General features: G+C 32.3%; 1 protein-coding gene and 1 long non-coding RNA gene across 6 annotated transcripts in view; one reads left to right on the forward strand and one right to left on the reverse strand.

Annotated features, from left to right (window-relative positions):
• RhoGEF2 (Rho guanine nucleotide exchange factor 2) overlaps window positions 1-25,307 on the reverse strand; it is a 120,329-nt gene that overhangs the window by 83,072 nt on the left and 11,950 nt on the right. For 2 of the 4 annotated variants that reach the window (XM_076527236.1, XM_076527235.1), the window contains exons 2-11: window positions 22,548-22,783; window positions 20,258-20,307; window positions 19,971-20,028; window positions 3,101-3,339; window positions 2,365-2,583; window positions 1,509-1,754; window positions 565-846; window positions 401-490; window positions 209-322; window positions 20-118 (exon numbers count right to left, since the gene is read on the reverse strand). In XM_076527236.1, coding sequence (XP_076383351.1) covers window positions 20-118; window positions 209-322; window positions 401-490; window positions 565-846; window positions 1,509-1,754; window positions 2,365-2,583; window positions 3,101-3,339; window positions 19,971-20,028; window positions 20,258-20,307; window positions 22,548-22,719 — 1,569 coding nt within the window. In that variant the 5' untranslated portion in view covers window positions 22,720-22,783. Of the gene's footprint in view, window positions 1-19; window positions 119-208; window positions 323-400; window positions 491-564; window positions 847-1,508; window positions 1,755-2,364; window positions 2,584-3,100; window positions 3,340-6,734; window positions 6,894-19,970; window positions 20,029-20,257; window positions 20,308-22,547; window positions 22,784-25,307 lie in introns of those variants that run through there. The other 2 variants (XM_076527238.1, XM_076527237.1) reach the window with 2 other exon arrangements.
• Window positions 12,357-14,523, forward strand: LOC143260734 (uncharacterized). Of its 2 annotated transcripts, none has more exons than XR_013035030.1 (2): window positions 12,357-13,072; window positions 14,079-14,523. It is a non-coding gene; the product is annotated as an uncharacterized LOC143260734 (long non-coding RNA). The 2 variants fall into 2 exon arrangements; XR_013035031.1 differs by lacking the exon at window positions 12,357-13,072 and adding an exon at window positions 13,427-13,774.

Consider the following 25,307-nt stretch of genomic DNA (forward strand, 5'->3'; position numbering starts at 1 on the left):
TTTATCTTTAAATACTTACTGCACCAGGTACTAAAAAACTAGAATGAATTTCATATGCCCATTTTCTCATTTCCTTTGCATTGCCTTCTTTGTACAGGTCTGTCACTAAATAGAACAACTGTAATAATACAAGTTGTTTTAGATAATGCAGCCTAAAGTTTACATTTTAAAATATATTATCTGTACATCTGAATGATGAACTACTCACCAGACTGGAGGGATCACTATTTGATAAAACATAATTAATAAATACAGCAAGGTGTGCGTGATGCCCCCATAATCGCGTTAAAGATTTGAATGGGCCATGATCTTCCAACTGTCCCTAAAGTTATGATCAATCGAAGTTAAATCAGAGAATAGGTAACTGATGAAGCAGTGTAATATTTTATAGAAAACTTACAACTTCTTGGTCACTCATATCATCATCTTCCATTGACATGATTGGTTGTTGTAACGCTGGCAATCCAGGAATGCTTTCATTTAAAGTTGTCTGTACAAGAAAAGTAATTACAGTATCTAGAATACTTGAAATTTTAACATATTAAATTGCTAAATAAGACTTACATCGTTTATAGTAGAACTGGAGGTATCGTTCCCTGGACTAGCAACTGGATATGGAGGTGGTGGAGTTCCTGGAGGAGTGATACGAGGTATTTCATCTAAATCATTTTCACTATGCCTCACATGCCTTGGAGGAGAAAGATCATTCATTGACTCTGATGCTATTAAGCGTCTACTGGCTTCCGACGGAGAAATTGTGGTAGTTCCTAGTTGTTCGGGGCTCGATTTTGTTCGTTGGTGTTTATTAAGTGAGTGTGAGGACCCCAAATTTGCCCCCTGCGAAAGCTATAATAAAGTTCAACATAATAACTAAAGTATTACTGATAACAATAAGGCATAAGCATAGGAAGAAAATAATGGGATACAATTCATTGTGCAAGACTGTAGTAAAATACACAATATGTACATAACCACAATATAGATTTCATAAATCATAACTAGGTAAATACTAATAATTGAAATAAAGAGATATGTACTTTCATAAGGTATTAAAAGTATGCATAGAGGCAACATACACGTTTAACAAATAACAAAAACTATACATCAATGCATTATACAATCATACCTAAAAAGACATTACTCAAAAATGTTACATATTATTCAAGCAATAAAACATCAATGAACAATGAACGTAGTTTTCTTTGAATAAACATTTGACATGTCTGTACATGAACCTATTTGATTGTAATATTTATTGTAGAAAAGTATAAAAATACCAATTTTCGGTTCTTTAATAAATGCTTAAATATCACATGACATGATTACACTTATTGAAATAAAACGTAGTAGAGTAATTTAGCAAATGTAAAGATATGAAACTATGTGACTGTTCAATGGACAAATATGAGTTAATTGTAGTACATGTATACATTATCGTGTGACACTTTCTCTTTACCATGCATTTGTATACATTACTTATTTAATGACTTAGTGATTAGACTACTTACAGAGTTAGGGATGCCATGACTGGTGGTTGAGGGCGTTAAATGAGTCAACAGATGACGCTCCAGCTCCAACTGGGCTACGTTGTGTGTATTTGTAGGAGGAGGTCTAGGTGGCAATGGTGGCGGAGATAGGCTTTGCATGGACAAGGATTTACGAGATGGTAGAGGTGGTGGCACATCACCACTGCTACTACTCAAGGGTGGATAATAGCCCGGGGAACACGAAGTGTTTGTTACCAACGAGCAAAGCTGTAAGACACAACAAAAGCTGGTTAGATAAAGTTAGCAAAAGCTTAAATACATCCCTACATGACTGAACTTGAAAATTTCAATTATAATGCGAGCACACCTTACGTAAAAATTACACTTACGCAGCTTAAATAGGGACATGTACAGAAGCAATGAACGATCTATCATATTTTGTTATTAACCATCAAACAATATTAGCTATTAATATACTGATAAAAAAATTCAATATACTACAAAATCAATAATAGAATATTATAATAATACTCCAATCAATATGCATTTTATTTAAAAAAAAAAAAAAAAATGAACACTCTAATAACATCATGCTGAGAAAATATTTGGAACATTGAACAGCATCAATTGAATTGTTGAACATTGACATAAAAGCAAGGCAAGAATAAATGTTAATGGAGTAAGCATTAAAACGACCTTGTATTTTATGAACAAAATAATGTGTCATACTATGATATATATATGTTATATATGTATATGTACATGATTGTATAATTTACTAGTATAAAATTTGTGCACTACATTAGTAAAATGAATAGAAATCTAAAAATTTATTTGAAAAATGGATAAAGCACACTATAAAAAAGAAAAATCATACCTGTTCATTGGTAGTAATGGCAGCTAGCTGCTCCTGTAATGTGCGTACTCTCCTTTCAGCTCCTGCTAATTCTGCTTGTAGTCCTACGTTGACATTACCACCACTACTCGCAGTCTTTGCAAGTTCATTACGAAGTTTGTCAACATAACTTTGTTCGTTCTCCAACATAAGCTGGAATGTATGAACACGCTGTGTTTCCAGTTGACGTTTTTTTTCGTGCTAAAATATGTAAAAATAAATTCTTGTAATTATTAATTACATAGAAACAAAACAATGAAAAACTGTAAGCATTATTTTCACAAAAAAGCTATAGAAGTTCCTATGATATAAGCAAAATATTAAAAAATTAAGTCTTACTAATCAAATAAAATAAACTTGAATAAAAAACAAATCATTACAATATTACTACAATAAAAACTTGTATCCTAATACAATTGTAATAGAAACTGTTTTATCTATTTAAAAGATGAAGAATAATTTCAGAGATAAATTACTAAGGAAACAAAGTGCAAAGTAAAAAATGGTCCACCAAATGAAAACGAAAATATAATATGTCACACATTCGAAATCAAAATGATTCCAACAATGAAAGTTGACACATAAGCATAAAATAGCGTCACATACAAGTATTCCGTCCGTGTAGAAACGAATACACAATTCGTCTGCTTTAGCAGTGCTTTGGGGACTAGAAGCGAAGTTGGCACGGTTCTAATGTTTGAAAGCAATTGGAACTTACGTCAACCGGTTGGGGGCCCGTGATGCGTGCATTGCATTGCGCGCCGGCTGGTGCAGTGGACGCTCTGTGCAAAGAAGTCGCTGGCTGCGAGGGTGATACCATCGTAGTACCGGCTGACAGACTGACTGGCCGCTGATGCTGTCCGCCCGCCAGACCAACCTGTAGCCCTGTGGCCGTCGTCGCCGCGCTGCTCGTCGCAACTGGCTTCTGCTGCACTGTCAGTACCACCTGCGTCGAAGCTGCAACAAGAGTTCAAGGACGATGATTAGTCACCTTTCGCATACCTCTGCCGGTCCTTCCCCCGCGTTTCACCCTCAGTCTTTCTTTTCAGAACTACTCGCGAATAATCGTCTCGCCTGCTCTCCGTTGTGACACACACTTTTTTCGACCTTAACGGGGGAGCCTCAAGTAAACCGTTAAAATAAGAATGATTTTCTGCAATTTTTGTATAATGTATAATAAAACATTGATAAAACTTTTCGTCACTTTCCATGTATATTCTTTAACATTTCAAGATACATAAACTTTTTTCGTTATATTTTATTGACGTTTACTTAAATAATAAATCTCGTCCTCCGTGAACCTTCCGATCGACGACAATGTTGATTGTCGTACAGTTTATCATTTTCGTCCTTGGCCTAGAACAAGAAATAAAACGGAAGTTTTTTTCATAATAAAACTACGCGCCTATGAAATTAAATCCTGATTTTAAAAATACGAAATGAATGATTATACGTAATTGTGTAACATTTTTATTTTAACAAAAATCACTTATGTTCTCAGAGTCGCATATTATCATTCCTTTTGTATTTTTTAAAATAGGATTTAGGTTCATACGACGCGTAGTTCTATTATAAAAAGAACTCCGTTTTATTTTTTATTTTAGATCGAAGGATAAAAACCCGTCAGCACCATCGGTCGGGATTATTTCAGTAAACATCCATAAAAAGAAAAATTTTCAGAAAATTTTTCAGTTTCAGAAAAATTGCCAAATATCATCTGTACTTTATCGCTTTACTTGAGGCACCCCCATATTCCACTAACTACTCTTGTCGCTGTGTCGTCGTCGTTGTTATTTCTATTGTAGTCGCTGTCGTTACTTGTGAAATATAAACTTCTTTTGTACAAACATTTAATAATTTTACTGTTTATTCGATGAATAATTGTACGTTTGTAATTACGAGAACTGATACAAACGTAATATCATTATTTTAACCTAAAAAGTGTCGGCCCACAAATTAGTAAAATCAAAATTACTTCACTGTCCGATTTTGTTCAATACGTGTCCTTGTCGTTTTTGTTTCCAGAAGCTATAGTCGACTGATAAATAAAAATCAAATGGGTCTATGTTTTTCATATGTCGTTCTAAAGATTGTATTTTTTATTTATATCCTTCTTATTTAAAGTTTACATAAGGACAAATAGAGTGTGCAAACTATTCTATATTATCATTTTCAAATATTATCAAAGACTTGTCATATCATTACTGTTCCATTTTCTTTTTATATTTTCAGTGTGTAGTTGACAACTGAATCCCGGACAGATCGCGTGCGATGCTTGTAGATTCTTACATATCCTATTCATGCGTAGAGACCGAAACCGCCCGAGACCGTCCGAGACCACCCGAGAACCGAGCATAGTCCCGAAGCTTTCGGGAGTCCCGAAACACTCAGGATCTCGAGATCTCGAGCAGTAAAATGTATCGAGATCCCGCCCGATCCTGTTCGAATTTCTTCGCCCAGTCCCAAACTTCGGGATCCCGAGACTTGAGCGGATTTGTACACTCCCACTGATTATTGTGAGGTTTATACTGTCGCAGGCATTGTAGCTACTTTAGAATACAAAGTAATTAGAGGGGAACCACTGCCTTTCATTTTGCGGTGCGAAACGAAAGAAGCGCGATCGGATTTTGACAAGCATCCGTGACAATGAAACAGTTCAAGGCTTCATAGAACTATACTATGCGACACAAGGGTTCAAGAGTAGAATTATCTACAGTGAACATAAGACCGCATATATTTACACATTTATAGCATGTGGAAATGTGTAAAAATGATATTAACATTTTTAATTTATTTTTATCGCAAACAATCCTCTAATTGGTAAAAGAATTATTTCGCTTATTTCAATTTTTATACAATAATATATGAACATTGAAATTTGCATAAAGTGACCATTACATTGTGAATGGATATGGGATTCTCAATTTTTATAAGATGAATTAATTGTAAAAAAGCATTATATCATATTTTATTATGTTCCATCAAATTAAATATGACACAATTGTGTAATTTCAAACAAATAGAATTGAAATCCTGTACAGAGAATAATGTATTAGAATATGAAATTAGACAATATTTCAAACTTTAAACTACAATATCTCATATTTAAAAAAAATCAGGTAGTATACGATTATTAGAAAATGGAGAATTGATATTTCCTCGAAAAACAGCTTTGGGTATTTTCAGTCAATTACATTGTTTACTCGCAAGTAATACTACTTCGACGAAACGATAACCAAACGATGTTAAATCATTTCACAAATGATTGCACTTTCTGGCATGAATTTTTGTTGTAAAAAAAAAAACGATGTCCATACATCATTCTCGTTACTTTCCATGGAAATATATTAAACGCAAATGTATTTATAATGTGTATCACACATTCTACCAGTCATTCGTATATATGTACCTATTTTCATCAAATTAATTTTAAAATCATTATAAGAAAAGCTAGAACGTCAATTAAGAAAAAGTGATTAAAAATAAAAAATAATTTAGAATAAAAATGTTATTCCAATTCTTTGATAAAAATAGTATTAAATTGAAATTTTAAAAGATATCATTTGACCTCTTTAGTAAAAATAGTGTTAATACCGTGGGCACACGTCCGAGGCACATAGAGCAATGTATCCGGAGGTAACTTTGACTAGAAACTTTATATCTTCTTTTCAACTTTACAACACATTCTTTTCCTCAAAGATTGCACTATATTCTGTTGAAACACATCGTTAACAGAACGTACACGAAAGTCTTAAAAAGGAAGTCTGGCTGGAAAAGATTAGAATTATCGTCTTTTTTCAGAAGGAAATGTATTTTCTGAGAATTCGACGATAACCGGATATGTACTCGTCTGGATCTAGAAACAACCCAACGAGCACCGCGCGGAATATTAAACTGCAAATAAACCGAATAACTGGACAATGCTTGATTATCTTGCACTAGGTCGTGTCACAAGGTTCATTCAACTGTTGAGCGTTGGTTTATTGTTATTGCTGTTATCAATATTATTATTTGGTATCCTTTAATACTGCTATTATGGAAATGTCGGATTATTAAAAAAAAATAATAATAATTTTTTCAATTAAAATACACATCTTATTGATCAAATATGTACCATTTGCTTGTACGCACTTTTGTCAACGTGTTTCCGACAAATAAATAAAATATAATTTTTAAACATCTAATTGACCACTTAGTACGATCAGTTTGCGACTGTTAAAAAATCCGACATCACATTTGATACGACCCTAATAAGCTGCACACTTTACATAAAAGCTCCGTCGAAATGAAAAGTCCAGGAAGATTATACGGAGGCTTATGAGGTGATCAGATAGAGAGGTGACTGAAAATACCGGAGTACGGTTTTGCACGAGCTTTCTTCCAAGCCTGCCTCAGGTCGTACGTGGTTCGCGTCTTCATATAGACACAAATGAAAATAGACGCGTTTGAAATGGATCGATTTTCGAGCGATTTCGTGTCGTCGATCAGAGGTAACATGCGACGGATTGGTGTGCGCGCACTGAGCGCGGTGTCGTTCACGAAACTGCGTAAAATGATCCTCGAGTGAGTCGATGCGATCCGAAGAGCGGGCAACACTCGTACCGAGAAACTTGGCCCCAGGTGTGTGTATTAATATGAATGACGAGATTCTTATGTTTACACGCGCGTACGACTAATCTTCGATATATGACCAGGCACGTGTGACTGTACTGCAACACCTTGGCAATTCCGTACCTCTAATATTATCGTCCACCTTTAAATCTCAATCAACCGTAATGAAAAAAAAGGCTACCGCTGCTAGCCGTATTTTTATCGATCAATCCGTAAACCTAGCGAATCAATAAACGTTTCTCTTTTTTATCCAAGTTTCGTGATGCTAAAAGCAGTACAGAAATTTTCTTAAGGGGATACTCGTGTGTAGAGGTGCATTTTTTAAAGTCTTCTTTGGGGTTCATTTAAAAGAAAACAAACGACTACAGAAATTCCTCCCTAATTCGTGCCCAGATTGCGATTATAAAAACGAGTCCAGTTGAGCAAAACGCCTAGATATATTCTTTAAGTGAATATTTTCAACATTTATCCGTCTGCAAAAAATTTCCTCCTGGCTGAGATGATTTCAACTGTTCTGCTAATCGAATATAAAAAATAAGGTGGTATTTTCAAAAGTATGTAACTATCGTCCGTACCAGGATAAGCAACACGTATCACTATTTAACAATAATGGCGGTAGTTTGAAGTTCAAGTTTTGCTTTTGTAACTACTTTTCTAGTTTTTGTCATATAAAACATTAGATAATATCCAGATTTATTGAAGGAACACGATAGAGGCAGGTCTGTGCCCAAATTTGAAGACAATCGGATAAGTAGTTCTGGAAATATCGAGTCAGCCAAATCAAAAGATATGGTTTCGAGAGAAACGCATTTAAAGTTTCTCTTGCTAATTATATACAGGCATGTTTACGTATTTATAACGTGTATAAATTCGTATTTTTACGAATTGTATGAAATTGTTCCGCAGACATATTTTTAAAATCATATACTTTAACGAAATAAATACTACAATGAAATAAAAATTGACTTTTTCAAATTTGTACATCAGGATAACCCCTTAAGATAAGAACAGAAAACATCAGGAAGGTAGAATACTCGTCAAAGAGAGCTTAAAAGAAATGGAAAGAAAATAGAAGAAACAAGAAATAGCAAAGAAAAAGAATATTTATGATGAAATGGATACAGTCAGGTAGGAATAGAATGTTCAAGGAAACAGAAGATAGAAGTATGGTAGTGTAGCTGATTACTGTGGAGTGACCAAATACTGTGTTTCTACTTTGTTTTCGTGCATAACTAACTCTATATTTATCGATTAAAACATGTTAAATTTTTTTATTCGAAAATAAAATAAAAGATTACAAAAATGCAATATGTTTTATTCGATAAATGTAAAGTTAATTTTGCACGAAAACAAATCAAAGGCGCAGTAACTGGTTAAGAGCTGTATAAAAGAAAAGAGAAAAATTTAAGAAATCAATTAATAAATTTGTGTTATAATATAGTCTTAGGTCAGATAAAATATATGTTCACACACAAAGATAGGGTTAAAAATATATACTTATTTAGGTAGAATTACGTAGGTATAACTACGAATGGAACACATGTATGTATTTTACAAACATATAAGTATTGGGGTATACATACTATGCATCGGTGAGAGTTAAGAATTTCAAAGCAATGAAGTCGAAACAAAAATATCATATGTATGTATAGAGAGAGTTCCACGACACTTATGAATTGATAATTAAAAGAGGTTTCAGATGCTATATATAAATATAAATACTGAACTTCTGATTTTTTTATTCTTCCTGAATGAAAGTTAATTGAGACTAGTAGAAATTCGGATAGTAATAACTTTGTAATAATCATACAAAACTTTCATTTCTGAACTGGCAAAATCATGATGAGTTCATAAGTTTCATCACAGATATCGCATTTACAATTCATTCATTATTACTTGTTACAATATTTCGTTATTTTTTGTTCTCATATTGTCATCATTCCAATATCTCATATAATTCGACCGCTGATTTTTATACAAAATGAAAATGTCTTAACTCATCTCTAGCAACCAGCAAAATTGAAATTTATTTTCTATCTTGCTTATTCTGATGACCATCATTATCTACCTTTTTTGTATCTTTAAAAACTACAAGATAGATCCATCAAGAATTGCTGCTGCGGAGGAGTGTTTTAATTATTATGATACATGATATACGATTATATTACCAAAATTGTTAATACTGCGTATTGATCACAATCTTCGTATTTTATGTTTCTACTCTATCTCATACATATTTGTACCATCCCCTCAATATTAAGAATGTTCCTTTTCAATATCATTCCAAGGTCATAGTTTTATGGAATTTTCAACTCGTCTTGACGCCGACTACAACTTCGCATCATAAAAACAGATGTTAATATGCAAAAAATATCGATGATCTTGAAAAGTCCTTCAATAGTAACGGAAATGATGGCAAGATACGGAAGCTACCTATATATACTTTAAAATGGTATTTTAAAGTTTTTTAGTCATTGAAATTATTCTCTTGCTTTAAATTGCGGTTACTAAAATGATAATAAAAATGAGTAGCTGAAATATACAATTGTGAAAACGTAAAAAGAATATAATAATACTGTTACAGTATTTTCAATTTATCCATATTATTAAAGGAAACAATTTGTTTCATTTTGATTTCCGTTTCTTACAATCGTCTAGAGAAAGGTTTATTTTGCACAAAGATCCGCAGTCTAGTTATTTGCTAAACTAAGTATGTTAACACTCGGATGGCGGGACTCGGGTCCATTTAAATCGGGTCCATTAAATCAAATCATATCTGATCTTACGCATACTCGGTTATATTTTTGTCAAGAAGGTTCGCTGTTCGACTGTTAATACATTGTATTGTATGTGCACATGTATATACATGTAAATACACAAACTCCTTAAAGTGGAAAACTCAAACAACGAGCGAAAATTAAGATAAAAGTTTATGAATGCATTGTTCAGAAGCTATGTATTGTAGCCGTAAAAATATTGTCTGCTTTCATACTCGTGAACAAAGAAGAATACTGATAGTTAGAAAAACAAGAATTAATTTAAGGAATTATTTAAAACAATGTAAGACACTACTACGCTTTATATAAAACGAAGATATCAAAATTGATTTTAATTTGTAGAAAAATGTGCAACTATAGTATTTGATTTGTGATTAACTAAATATAATAGTATTTGATCTTTGAGTAATTAACTATAATAGTATTTGATCTGTTGTTATCAGTAATAGTTGTGTGTAATGATCGTATCTTGAGGAACACCATCCGCGGATGATTACCTCGATAAATTTAAAAAAGGCCGATGTTCAAATATTTTAAACATTACATTACATTTTATTAAATCTTACACACAGACAGAATAATGACTGTATAAAATTAATTTTATAATATAGTAATTTTAAACAAAATTGAATCAAAGAATTTCGCTATTTTTAGAAATCTATTCCTAAAAAAAGTTATTTATATAAATGTCTGGATCAGCAGAAATGAAATGATTAGATTTGATTTAAAGATAACTATTGATTTTTGCTCCTTGATGTCTGCTACGAATTTTTCATGTTTTTCGTAAAATACAAAATTCATATAATTTCATAAAATTCTTTGGAATGTAATTTCATCCTATTTTTAATTTACCTCATGTCTTTTCCGTGAAACATTACCACTCTAATTAGTCAAAAAAAATGTCCTTAAGAATTATTTATCTCTTTTTTAATATGTTAGAACCTCTACGATATGTCCCATTGAAACGTTTGATAAATTCACGAAGATGCCTATATCTTTGAAAAATTATTTATAACCGATTATTAAATAAATACATAGAATATATAGAAACATGGAACATAAAAATATAGAACACCTGAGGTGTTAGAATTTAGTATTAGGTACGTGGTACGTTTACTAGCATCGTTTGTTTCAGGATCAGTCTTCTTGATTACAATATTGCATAAAGTGAAGCTCGTTCTGTATACAAAATATTTTGTCAAAATGTCACGTTCCGCGTTATAACATAACGTAACAATTTGCATAAAATTGGCTTTATAAAACGCAAGATCGTGTCAGCTCAGATATGCAAAACCGGTAGCGATTATTTCGCGTAATTAATATCCGGATACCAGTGAGGTAATTTTTATTAAATTGGTGTAATTGAATGAGCGAATTATTTGGGAGAGAAGTGAGAATCGATGAATCCCATGATCGAGAATGATGAATAACAAATGAGAGGCGATTCAACACGTTCTGTATGTGTGAAAATATTGTTGTGTGTAAAATTAGCGTAAAGATTTGCGTTGATATTTTAATACAACAATTTAATTCTTTGCACTTGAATGCCGACTCTAAGGGGTCGTTAAAAATTTCTGTACCACGTTTCAAAAGCATTTTGATATTATCAAATTTGTTCACATTTCAGAGACTGCTAACAGCCAATAGCCAATAGCCTCAATTTCATGCACATAAAATGCAATAAATCATATAAAATGGAAATATTGCAGGTCAATAAAACTGTCTTGGATTTAGAGTTGAAATAACTTCGAGTGCAAGGGATTAATAGATTGATAAAATGTTATCATTAGACTGCGGATCTTATGCATTTATGGCAAAAATGTGTAGATCAAATACAAAATTGTAATGACATTAGAAAAATTTAAGGATAATGCTTCATTATTTTCAACTTCTTATGATTATTAAAAGAGGAAAAGGATTTTTCTCTCATTTCTGGTACTCCTCTTACGTCAGCAATCCGTGTTATAACGGATGATTCCTAACAAGGAATTTATCAACATGCTCTGAACGTCCGCAGTGATAATCGCCGAATGTCCTCGCTGGACAAATTGTAAAGCTAAAGCAAAAGCAAAGAAATCTTATGTTCCACAAAATTAATTTAGACAGTTTTTATTTTGCATAAAGATCCGCAGTTCGTTGCCAACAATACCATCGCTTGTCTGTAGCGAAACATATTGAATATGTTCGCCTCGCTGCGACTGCAGAAATTTCCTCGTTAACGTGATCTTAAGATAAAAAAGATTCAAGACTCCGGTTTGCGGAAAGCCCCGAATGAACGATTGAGTCAGCTGTAAACCGACTTAGCGGTCAGCTGTGAACCTGCACGTATACTGCAGCCACCTTTCCTCGTAAAACTATATTTGTTTTAAGTAGCCTACGACTCTAACACGATTAATCCCTGTTATAGCATTCGCGATAATCTAGTTCCAATTCCTATGTATTTATAACACGCTAAATTTGTTAGGATACATCGAATGAACAGAATTTTAGTAGCACGATCTCCCTTCTCTTCTTTTTTTTCGAAGAAAAAAACACCTTAAGATTTCCTTACGATTTCCTCGAGGAACGCGTTCTACATTTAGAAATCACGCTATTTCTAAGTCGTAGCGTCGATTTTAAATATTCATGAGTCCGACGAAATCTGAATGCGCGCAAGAGCTACAGCATTAAGAAATTAAGTGGGACAGCTACCGTGCTTCAGAAAGTTATTAGATTTAGGAGGCGCAAGAGCATCTTACGATGACGTGAAAGCACTTCAGCGCCCGTGTCTTTGTCTTTGTTTTTACGTTTTTTATCTTCCGCAGACAGATATTCGATCTGTTACTTCACAATACATAAACCGAACAAAGAAGCTGGTTCGGTTTGACTGATTTATAGAATTCGAAGAAGGAAATAACTGTTCGTGACTTTAAAGGAAGAATCGTTTCTCGGAAAGTTTTAAATTTCAACGATAACGACGATAATTGACGTTTTGCGATTCAAATCATAGCGAGTACCAAATTCTAATACGATGTAAATAAAACAAAGTTGAGTGCGATGTACTGAAGTTATAAGACACTACTACCATGAATTTGTGACATTACGGATTTTGTGCATTTATGTCTAAAATGGCTAAATGATACACAAACAAACCAATGAAAACATGAGAAGAATTTTAAAATGTTGCTACATTATTTCCAACCCTTTAGAACTATTAAAAGAAGAAACACATTTTCATTTATTTCTTGTTTCATATCATTGAAGCATGAAATTTCTATTTTGCCTAAAGATCCGCACCATTTTTTATGAAGGAATCAATAATAGTGAGTCGATGAGTTCTTATTTATCATTTCTATTTTAATCGTTGGTCGATTTGCGCTTGTTCCTCCTTAATAATTACCCTAATAGAACGATCCAATTTTCGTTGCTTGTCTGCCTTTATTCACTTTCATGCTTAGATTTTGATAACAAAAGAATCGTATCTCGTTTCGATTTGGAAGAAACGAATAGCGTTCATATTTAGCAGATTATGTATGAAATTTTCATTGCGAGTCTGCCTTGTCATAATGCAAGGAGCCAATAGTAATAAATTTAAATAGCGATGTAAAAAGAAATAGATTTTGTATTATATAATACCCTTTCTGAAAACGTTTGATAAATCACTCGACCACGTGACGCACAATTTATATGAAAAAATAGAATCGAATCGTTCTATTGAACGTGCCATAGAAGATGCGAATTAGGCAAGAATTCAAACAATTGCACGATTTTGCGGAATAACAACATGTAAGGCAAGTGTCGCCCATTGTGCCTCACCTGGGCTGTTAGAAAGAAGAAGACAGATTCTATGCACGGTCACCGCTATAAACTCGCATGCTTACATCACTGGTAACGTCGCGTCGCAACAGAGACATCGTCTATGCCGAAGTGTCCGAAGCATAAAATTTAAAACAGTCATTCGTAATCTTCTTGAACGCTTTCTCTTCTTCTTCTCTATTTTATGTAATATGGAAAAAACTTTACACGTATGTAGTCATTAATTGGGTATTCCCGTTTAGAGCCGCCAGTTGTCAGGAGTCAAATGGTTTAAAATTTTGTATAAATGTTTAGCTACATTTCAAGATGACACAGTGCAATTTCTATGCAATTATCTTTATTATTGTCAACATTATTTTACAATTCCTGCACGATATGATTTTCTATAGCTGTCATAATGGCCCATTGCAACTTGATCGATCTTCTTCGAAATTTATACGTATAAGAAACAGTCATTCTTTTATCTCGTGAAATAAGATCATCCTAATATTAATAACAGTTTTTGTTTTACAGGTTTTGGACTACGAATTCAACTTCTGCAAGTTCTATTCACCTTTTTGAAAATCAAATTTATCCTTTCGCAAATAAAATTCACTTCTAATAAAATTATTTGTAACAAAATTCGTATCGAATTTAAAAACTGAATAATATTTTATAAATAATTATTTATTGCACATTTATTATTTTTAATGAATTTTACATAATTTTGTAAATACGTATATAAATTCATATTACATTTAAAAACTGTATTAATTTTATAAATAACCATTGAGGTGAATTTAATTTGCAAAAGAATAGATTTCATTTGTAAGAAGACACACAAATCTGTGGCTGCAAGGAAGAACGCTGCATGTCACATGTTTTCACTCCTCAGATATTGTCGCTTAAAGTTCTGATAACTAATGCTTCGTATTAGTGATGTATACATTTTTTGAGTCGATAAAATTTATTTTCACGATGTTTTTCCTAATAAATACGTAAATCCTATACATATACTACAGTTCAGTTAAAGCATTAACTTAAATTTTTTGGAATTGCAACTTACGGCATTTTTCCTTATAACCAAAGAAATAAGGCTAACAAATGAGTTAATTTGAAGTGTAATGAATGTGATTCATAAAAGGATATAAAAGTTTCAATTTTACTGAATTATCTATCGTTATATGTATAGAGTAAGATTGTGATTTTTCACAATTACTTAAATTATGCTGTGTTATTTTGAAAGATGAGATGTAAAAATAGAAAATTGCAGAAAGATCTACAATTTAAAGAAATATAACAAAAATGTTGTTCTCCTAATAAACGATGATAACTTATACAAAACAATCATATTCTGATTATTACCATTGGTCGACATTAGTATTATAATGCGAAGCTTATATGTACGTAGGTACTTGCAAGCTAAATTTTTAGCTAAATTTTTTAACATTTTAACGGCCAGTATGTATCACGTATACATGATCTATCCTATAGTCTGGCTTAGATCAGGGTAGTTATCAATCGACATCGTGTAAACATGGTCTTTTTTGTTCTCAATCTTGAAAATATTTCTTAATAAAGCAGGAAAGTAAATAAATATCTCATTTTATAATTGAGATAACAATGATTCTATAATTTCTTTTTAAATAGGAAACAAATATTTTGCTATAAGCCTACAATTTTTACGATAAGTAAAAATTTGTACATTATGGAGAAATGAGGGAGGGGTGCTATAGAAAGGACGCGTAAATATCCTAAAAGTGGGAGAGCTAATCACGATTCTTCAATACCACAATTAACCCTTCTATGCTCTTTCGGATCTAATTTGACTCAGGCTGTATATTAGGTTTATATAACTTTTTTAATTATCACCTTATCGGAGTCATGAATTCTGCAAATAAATATCTACTGTCTTTGTATTTTTACATTAATTATTATATCCTTTGATATAATAAATTTATAAACATTGTACAGTATTCAAAGATGTGCACTTTTTAATTAAATCTATGTGATCTAAAAACCATTAGTGTAAGTTCGTATGAACACTATAAAAGGGTGACCAACCTTACATTTCTTCTTTTACAATTGTTCCGATTACAAAGACACTTTCACACGGAATAATCGAATACATTTCTTAATTCAAGCATACATTATGATAAACGTGGCAAAAAGACTGCACAAAGTCAGTCTCATTATTCTTATAAACCAATACGGACCGATCACCGTTAGCGCTCGGTAGATTTAATGTTAAACATAGCAGTACGTGATCGAATATTTTTTACAGTAAAAATAAAATTTTTCAGTGCCAGTGAACATTTTTTTTCTTGTAATCTGAACAAGCATTTCTTGATGAACAATAAAATGTTCATTGTTCGTTGTCTTTGTTTTAATATTATTCGAATTATTACTTAGGTTTTCAAATTTACTTGAGAATGGCCTAATAAAATAAATATGATGTATCAGTACCCACACTATTTTAATTCAAAAAGAATTAAATTATGAACCCTGTGAACCATTATCATATATCTAGGTATACGTACAGTGATGTAAATAATTATAAACTCAAAGTAACTTCTACATTTTTAGTGAAATTTAAACGAAGATTTAACAAAACGCCATATTTGAAGTCACATGCTAATCTATCAATGTTTTTTCATTTAATTTCAGTTTTAATGTGGTATTTTGTTTTGTTGTTTCTCCTCCATAACCAAAGAGATGATGCACTGCAATTTTTAAATCTTACTTCACGCATCAAATTGTAAATTTGTTGTTAATTTATATATCACGATTGCATTTTTATATTTACTGGGTTCAAGTTATATCAATTATTATGGGTTCTATAAAATGTCGGATTATAGAGGGTTAATATACATATATATATTTTGTAATGACGTTGATTCGTCATTTTCTTACTTTCATTGCTAATTACTAGATACCGAATTTTTATGCAAAACAAAAATTGCATGCACTAATTACAAGATGCAGGAGCTACGTAGATATTGACTTTATTCTCCAATAATTTTAATGATTTGGAAATAATGTGTCCACTGTTTTGTATTCGATCTATTAATTTTTGTCATAAATGTATAAAATCCATAATCTACTAATCACACTATATTCTTGTCTGTTATCATGCACTACTCAAACATTGAAATCTCTCCATCTCCTATTGGTTAAGCGAATCATCTAGTTCACTTCAGTGTTCATGTATTTATAACTTAATTACTCATTAATTGTGACTGGTTATAAAACAGACTTTTAAATAATTTACAATACACTTCCCTTATTGACTATTTTATAAAATTAGGAATAGAACAGAAGTTCTGTTAAATGTTCACGAAGTTTCCATTGCTTCACATTTTCTGCAGAACCTAGAATCGAACGTTGTTTAACAAATAGTTCTGGGAAACTAATATCAATTTCTTTATTAATTATAAAAAGGATCTGCACAATAAAGTTACTTTATGTATTGAACGATAAAAATTATTAATAAAATTTTCGGACATGACTCGGACATGGAACTGGACGCGTCGCTAAGTCTATTAATTATTTTGTGTATAATGAAGTGGCACATCTCCTCTTGTAATTAGTATTCTACAAATAGTTATCATCGCACATGTACATAGAACGCTATTTATCCGCCTATTTTTATAAAATTACGGGTTAATGTCCCACGGCATGCTACATTAGATTACGCCCTAAGTGATTAAAAATCAATGACTCACAAGAATAACTTGCAAAGTGAGGTATCACCCCATCTAAACTTGTCGGCTTCCTGTCCAGGGTACATGAAAGACGCAATCGACGGGAAAATCCAATCGCGAAAGAAAAAAGTGTTTACCCCCTATCGTATTTTTTGCGTAAACATACCGAGTAAGATGATTGAAACTATTCAAGTAATTTGTGAATAGATTGTTCGAACGAGCCACAATGATGACAACCAACTAATTGTGATATGCACAATTACAGGCTCAAAGTAACTATTACATTTTTACTGATATTTAAGCAAAAACATAATATAAATATAGATATGTACACAAATATGTTGTTAAGTTAAGTTTTTGTTTAAATATTACTAGAAATCTAAAAGTTACTTTGACTCTATAATTATTGAAACCATTGTGAATAGTTTGAATCTAAACAATTGAAAAGTGAAATTAGAATAACTCAAGTGTCATACTGCAATATTTACGACATTTATGAAAAGACTCGAATTAAAGCAATTCAAAGTAAAGAAAAACCACAAATTATGATTAGCATCAAATTATCTTCCATTTGTCAAAACTATTAAAAGAAAAAAATCCACTCTGTGCTACCTCCTAATATTTGAAATTGATGCAGAATATTGTTATTTTGCACAAAAAGGCTAATTATAATACTTAATATCGACTCGCTTGAATACAGCTTAAAATTCCATCACAGTTGCAATGATCAAAAGCACTTTAATTCGAATTGTACCATTTTGCAACTTCCAACTATGTTTTCGGAAAATTTTATTTAAATGCTCCAAAAGGCAGTGCCTATTAAAACGGGTAGAACTTACAACACGTTTTTCCAAAATTGTGTTTTTAAATAGCTTATTAACCTTTCCAACTGTGTAATACCTATTCTTATGCTTGTACATATGAGGGGGTCAAAGTCATAGCAGTGTAAGTCACATTTTCTTCATTGTGAGAAACAAAGAATGTTACTGTTTACTAACAAGTGTATTGTTCTGTACTGATGTCGCAATGTCTTTTAATTTCATTTAATTCTTAGCCACAATGAGCCAAAGGTATGTTGTCCCATTGCTTCTTCTTTACAAGAAGTGAAGTAGTTGCGCACCGCAATTTTTAAATCTCATTTCACACATCTGAGTAAAGTCACTTTTCTCAAAAATTGTAAAATCGTTGTTACTTTACATCTAGAAGTTGGCATTCACTGATTTAAAATTACGTAAATTATTTTAAAGTAGTCCAAATAGCTCGGACCATAAATTGGGGGTTGAGTTAATTTATAGTTAAGAGAATGTATAGTTAAATTAATGTATAGTTAAGTTGTAATTTATTTCACTTGTCTTTCTAACATTTGGCATGGGTAAATCACACTTCAAATTTTCGAAAATATTTCTAACACCACTACGACTTTAATTCCCTTATAGGTGTGTCTTTAATGTGTCGACAGTACCCCTAATATGAACCTATTGGAGTAGAAACTGTTGCACCTATGAATATATGTAGTTTACGTCAGAAATTTTATTTTTTATATTATGGAACGACAACTTGTGGTAATAAATGTTAAAGTTACGTTGTTCACTTTATGTAGTTTATTTCTCGTAGGTGAATGTGGAGATGGTATCGTTACCGCGGAAACGGTTCCAGAATATTAATATCGCGGAATTCATCGCTACATCTCTAATTTTATTAATTTTGTAATTAAAACAATATTATGGTAATGAAGAATTCTCCTAATAACATTGTCGAAGTTTAGGCTTCTTTTCTGTGTTTTGTAACTATGCGAGACCACTTAACGAAACAAGATGACGTTCAAAAAAATACAAAAATATACCATATTAATTTATAGGATAACCAAAACAATTCGATCACTCTGAATATTTCGCTCATTTTTAATTATGTGGAAAAACAAGAATGTAAAATAGTTTTTGAACTGGAAGGACAAATGTTATGAAAATTCTTAAGCTCATATTCTTCTAGATTTTAACATCATCGACGTCATAATTTTTTATATTCAAGGTTGTGTAAAAGTTATAGTATCGTAAGTCATTAGATAAGTCTTGATCCCAGTTTTTACATCATGATAATCAAAATATATACTCCCATTTAAAAAAAAAAAAGAACATCGATGAAATCAAACATACAAAGAAGTATGGCTTTGAGAAAAACTTTCTGTTTATCATAACATTTACTCCTTCAAACCGAACAATGTTTTATTACAACAAGTTTAACACATTACCAAAAACAAGCAAACTATTAAAAGTGATCACATTGATTTGTTCATCCTGTGTGCATTTGTGTACCTCAAATAATTTATAACGTATGCATTTTATGGACAATTGTTGAATACAAAAGTTGAGTACAAAAATGTTTCTATTTCACAATTTTTCATAAAACGCATAATTTAAAAGTTACTTCAGATGTGCAAGTTACGCTATTCACTCTGTATGTCAAATAGCAATAGAATAATTATTTAATTATTGATCGTCATTCGCTTATAAGGCGACTCGAAACACTAATAAGAAATTATTTAGATATTCGTAGTACTAATTCCTATATTTTTTAATGAACATAAAACAGTATTTAATACAGCCAGATCACTTAGGATCTGAATAGCATAATCGATAAAATAACGTGTTGAAATATTTTGCAAACAGAGATGATAATATACAAGAAAGAGGTCGTAGAAAAGAAAGAAAGTATGTAAACTTACACTTTATCAGCTGTACAACATCCGTATGCGTGGACTGCATTACATTCACGCCGTTAACCTGGAAATACCAAGAACAATTAAGAATACTGTACACGTAACACGACATATGCTGTTCGTGAAATAGAAATCAATCAAATTCGTAACAACAGTTGTTCGTAACTCAAATTTATGAATCAGATAATTCCTATGTTATAGTAACACGAATTGCAAAACTTTCTCGTTAAGTATTAACTTCCATGGATTTGATTCATTGCTATTATCCGATTAATAATCGTAGGAAAACTCACCTTGATTATTTTGTCGCCCGCGTGAAGTCCAGCTCTCGCGGCTGCACCGCCTACAATGCATCAGAATTTTAAAATTTTGTATGAGGCAATCGCCTATTTAAAATCAGTTCTCTTGAAACATTTCGAGAGAAACCGTTCGTTCTAACCATAATTTCTTGTTCCTTCATTACATGTACTGTTTTCCTACCAATTCTTCGCTAATCTTCCGGGTGTTAAAACACCTGAAAGTTGAGGGAACATTAACTGGTAATTTGCCAATCACTGAATACTCAATTATTTCTTCTCCGACGGCAGGAGAAAAGAAAGTTTTCGGGCAAATTCAAACAGTTTTGTAAGGTGGGCGTCTTACGAAAACTATTCCCAGTCAAAAGGTGAAAAACATACTTTCTGATACTTTCAAAATACAAGTTAGCAGTGGAGCATTATTTACCGTTAATATGATTGTTTCAGGATATTTTAATGACAGGACAATGGGTCACAATACACGATAATTCAACAATCAATTTAATTATTTCTTCGTGCATATTTCCGCGATTCTAACGAATTTTTATAATGTATGCATACATTGAACTGCGGATGTTTAAGCGAGCGTGGATCTTTCTAAAACATCGTTTTATACAAGATTCTAAATTTTGAGAGACTAAGAATAAAATAGAAAGTTTAATTAAATATCATCAAGTTCTTGATTTCGCTCTATTTTTCGCGATAAATCACGCAATCGGATAATTGTTCGATGTTATATCGCATAATTTCACAAAAATGCGTTTGTTTGATCTGAATTTTCAACATGAAAATGTAAATAAGGAATATCAACTTTCTCTAATTACCGATATCTTCGACAAGGATTTCGTAAGCATAGATTGGTCCACTCTAAAGATAATTTTAAACTATTTACGCATCTATAATCTAAAGCAAATTTGGAGTTGTAAACTCGCTTTTCTAAAATATTTGTTTCTCCAAAAGCTGAATATAACAAAGAAAGAAATGTTTGCAAGTTTCAATCAAAGATCTATAAAATATCTATTAATAGTAGGAACTCCAGATACTGATTGAGTAATGTTATTATATGTATAGAAACACGTTGAAATTCATTGTATAAATCTTAAACACTGCTGAGAACGGAGAAACAGTTCACATAAACGTATGCTCAAGAAAAGAAATTCTACAGAAACTTCATTTTATTTCATTAATCATTCATATGATTAACAATGAAAGAAGAATAACGTGTAATTTTATACACGTTTCTATATACTATCGTGTCTAATTAATTAATATTTATCGTAGGACATAATACACTGTTTGACTAAAGCTATTCAGACGTTACAATATACTGCTTCATAAACCATACATAGCGAGACTAGATTCATTCCTAAAAAATGCTGATTGCGCTGGACTATTTTATAATTTCATAAATTTTTCAGCTATTCGAATTCGCCCAAAAGCTGAGCTTACAATAAAATTCGAATACTCGGACACTATATAAAATGTTCCTCATTTATTTTCAATTGATTCATACTACAAACGCGTAGGCCACTGTCACGTCGATTACTGATTACCGCCGATATCAAATTGTCAAAGAATATTAATAAAAAAAAAAACAATAATAATGAGGTGAACACTATGAGAACGTAGCAGAAAAAGGATTTTAGCACCGTACGAATTAAATTATCTTATTTTTTTACTTAAATTATTTTAAATTGTTTCAAGCCAAAAGTTCGCTATCGAATAATTTATAATTAATGATTTTGTTATTCGTGTCTGTGGGGGTATACGCACTCTCCTAGACGAATATTCCTACACCGTTCCTCGACGAATCCTACATTAATAGATCTAACAGTTCTAGAATAATCCAAAGCACTGTGCAATTTTAATAATTTCGCATATCTGCAGTCTATCAGCAACGTAGTATATATAAACAAATGAATAATACTTACGAGAAACGCAGAAAATTCGCGTGGCTGATCAACGTGTTGGCAACGAAAACATAAATAATTCTCTAATAGTTGTTCTCGCGAATTGCATAAATACATCTACCCCTATAACGCTAAAAGGGGCTCGCCTAAACATCCGCAGTCCGATAATAACGAGATAGAAAAGTGCCGAGCGTGCGAACGTTCTTTTTGTAGTCGGTTTCGCTATGGCTATCCGCACTGTAAACTGACCGAATACACGGCGGACGGCAGAACCGTTCGAACGACTGAATTTTACAGCGGATCCCGAAGCAGCGTTATTCTGCAGGTTTTCGCACTGAAACGAGGCACGTTGAAATTTCGACTGCACGGTGACGTACCTTCCTTCACAGATTGAACATAGACGGGGTTATCACCGGAGACTTTCATCCCGTATCCGGCATCGTCCTTGTAGACGACGAGGGTGGCGACGGGTGCTGGTTCGACGGTTCCACCCCCGGCGGCGCCCACGCCGCCACCGACGCTGCGTCGCAACGCCGCCGTTCCATTCATCCCTTCTTCGATCTCCGCCTGGCCTCCCCTCACCTCTGCGCCGGCTGCAGTACAACTATATCACCTGTGTAACGAAGAAAATCGACGTCAACGATACAAATACCAAACACGTATTCTAGCTATCTAAAAATCTAAGGAAAAAGCAGGGATTGAAAAGGATCCGAAAGTAACTAGTTCAAACTGTTACGGAAAAGTATGCCCGGAATTTCTCATTCTAACGTTCCATGGTGCACGATGGTATGGAAGACGATAATTTGTTACTAAAATGCAATTTTTCAACTTTTTAAAAAATTTCAAGGTTTCTTTGATCGGTATAAAGTTTTCCATTAAATGAACATCAAATCTTCTTTAAATATTAGGAGAAAGAAGAAAAAGTTCTGGAACCAGTTACTATGTGCCTATGATCTACAAAGATTAGCTACTGTGTCTCATTTATCGTGCTCCATCCCTGAATACTGTATTGCAGTTACCATGCTACCTCCCTGAATACTAAGCCTCAATAATTGTGCACAATAAAAATTTAATATTTAACATACTTTAATAAATTTTATGTTCTATAAATAATATAATATTTACATTTCTCCTCTTTAAAAATATGAGACAGATGATTTGAGATTTGAGGTTATGTAGATCTATACTATGTTAAGCGGTACAGTAACGCATCGAGCGAAAAATAGGTTCAGTTACTGTGCACAGTAAACAAACTGCTTAAATTTAAACTAAAAGCAAAAATTAAAATAAGCAACCACTGTTTTGTTTTTACATAATCCTAATACGTTTTACCAATGCAATTAAGATTGTGATATTTTACCTAGAACGATTTATTTTGCTGAATATTGATCTTGAATCGTTCAGTATTTTCTTAAGCTTTTTCATAAATCTTTACTGAATTCAATATCAAAAAATTAAAATCATTTTTATGGTATTTAAAGTAATTCTGTCTTTTACGTATTTAATTTTAACAAATAAATTATGCTCGAAAATAAACTAGAAGAACAGTAATTGACCACCCCATGGTAATTGGCTCCACTATTTCTATTGACGACTCCTTGGAACTTCGAAATCCAGAATGTTAATAACTTCATATAACATTTTGCGATTCGATACAGCATTATGAAAGCAAAGATATGAAATTATGATTAAAACAAACGTATATCAAACTTTATCGTCCAATTTTAGCACTTTTTTAATAATAAATTTGTAGACTCGAAACAGATATAGATAAGAAATGTGCCAAATAATGACGATCTAGCCGCATAGCAAGGTTCAGGTCGGGTCCCGAAAGTTCACAAAATTCACGGGTACCCGAATCCTTACTCGAGTCGAACTGTTATCGTATACACGTAAAGATTATGAAAACGTAAACATGATGGTTTTTTTATGATTTTTCGTACTTGATGTAAATAATAAATTGTAAATCCGCAAGGAGAAAAACATGTATTCAAATATGAGAAGGGGAAATCTATTTTATTTCAAATTAGAATGAAGAAAACGTAATTATTCTACTTTTTCTGTAAGTAATCTCATTCGTGCTGCTGTCCACTTCCACTAATCCATGATATTTATATTTCGTGGAGAAGAAAGTTTTCTGAAAAATATGTTCGCATTTCTTCATTTACGAATAATTGGATAGAATAATTATGTTTTCTACATTCTAATTTAAAATAAAATAGTTCTGTCTCATATTATATTGATATAAATTGTTTTCTTTCCTTGTGATTTTTTACAATCTTATTTTACTTACATAAAGTACGAAAACATATCCAAATCTGTCAGAATAAGATAAATAAATATTTTCTTGAACAATCATTAAAAAACCATGTTTACGCTTTGATAGTCTTTCCACATACACGAGTACCTGAAATCTCGGGTACCCAAACTTTGTAAACTTTTGGGACCCGATCCAAATCCGAAAAAATTGTCGACCTGACTCGAAGGTCGGGTACCTGAGACACATAATAAAAAAATATAGATCATCAATTTATATATAAAACTTTCCTTTTTCTATACGTTTTTAATCCGGGGACACGGAATTTACGACAGGCGCGAAAACTGGAACATCTACCCTAGATGCCGTCCGTCGTATAAATATCTAACATAGTTCAAAATCATTACGTTCCTTCACTGTTTCTGAATTTTACGAGACTTCTGTGATTTTATTATTTTCTTATAACTATCTCTAGTCTACTAAGAATAACTTAAAACCATGATTTGATCATTTTTCTGCGTGCATAAATATAATACTATCCCATTGTCGTGCAATACCGATCGAATTAGGATCGACCATTTCTTTATTTGTAAGTTCAATCTATGGGTATTTCAAAATTATTTAACGAACGGTTCACCAATTTTCTTTTCGCCTTTTCGCACAAAAAAATGTAAATTTCAAAAGAAAAGAAAGTACAACGGACAGAAGGGAATTTGAATGCACGGTGTTGAAATAGATTCTCAAAAAGGAAATGACACAGAGACAGTCTGCTGAAATGTTCAATGTGTCAAAAACCACCGTAGGCGATATATTCATAGCAAATAAAATCATAAAATCATAGCAAGAGAAATAAAGAAAAAAGAAAGCTGCAAGCAAACGG

Source organism: Megalopta genalis, chromosome 17 (genome assembly GCF_051020955.1).
Source record: "Megalopta genalis isolate 19385.01 chromosome 17, iyMegGena1_principal, whole genome shotgun sequence".
Lineage (NCBI taxonomy): Eukaryota > Metazoa > Arthropoda > Insecta > Hymenoptera > Halictidae > Megalopta > Megalopta genalis.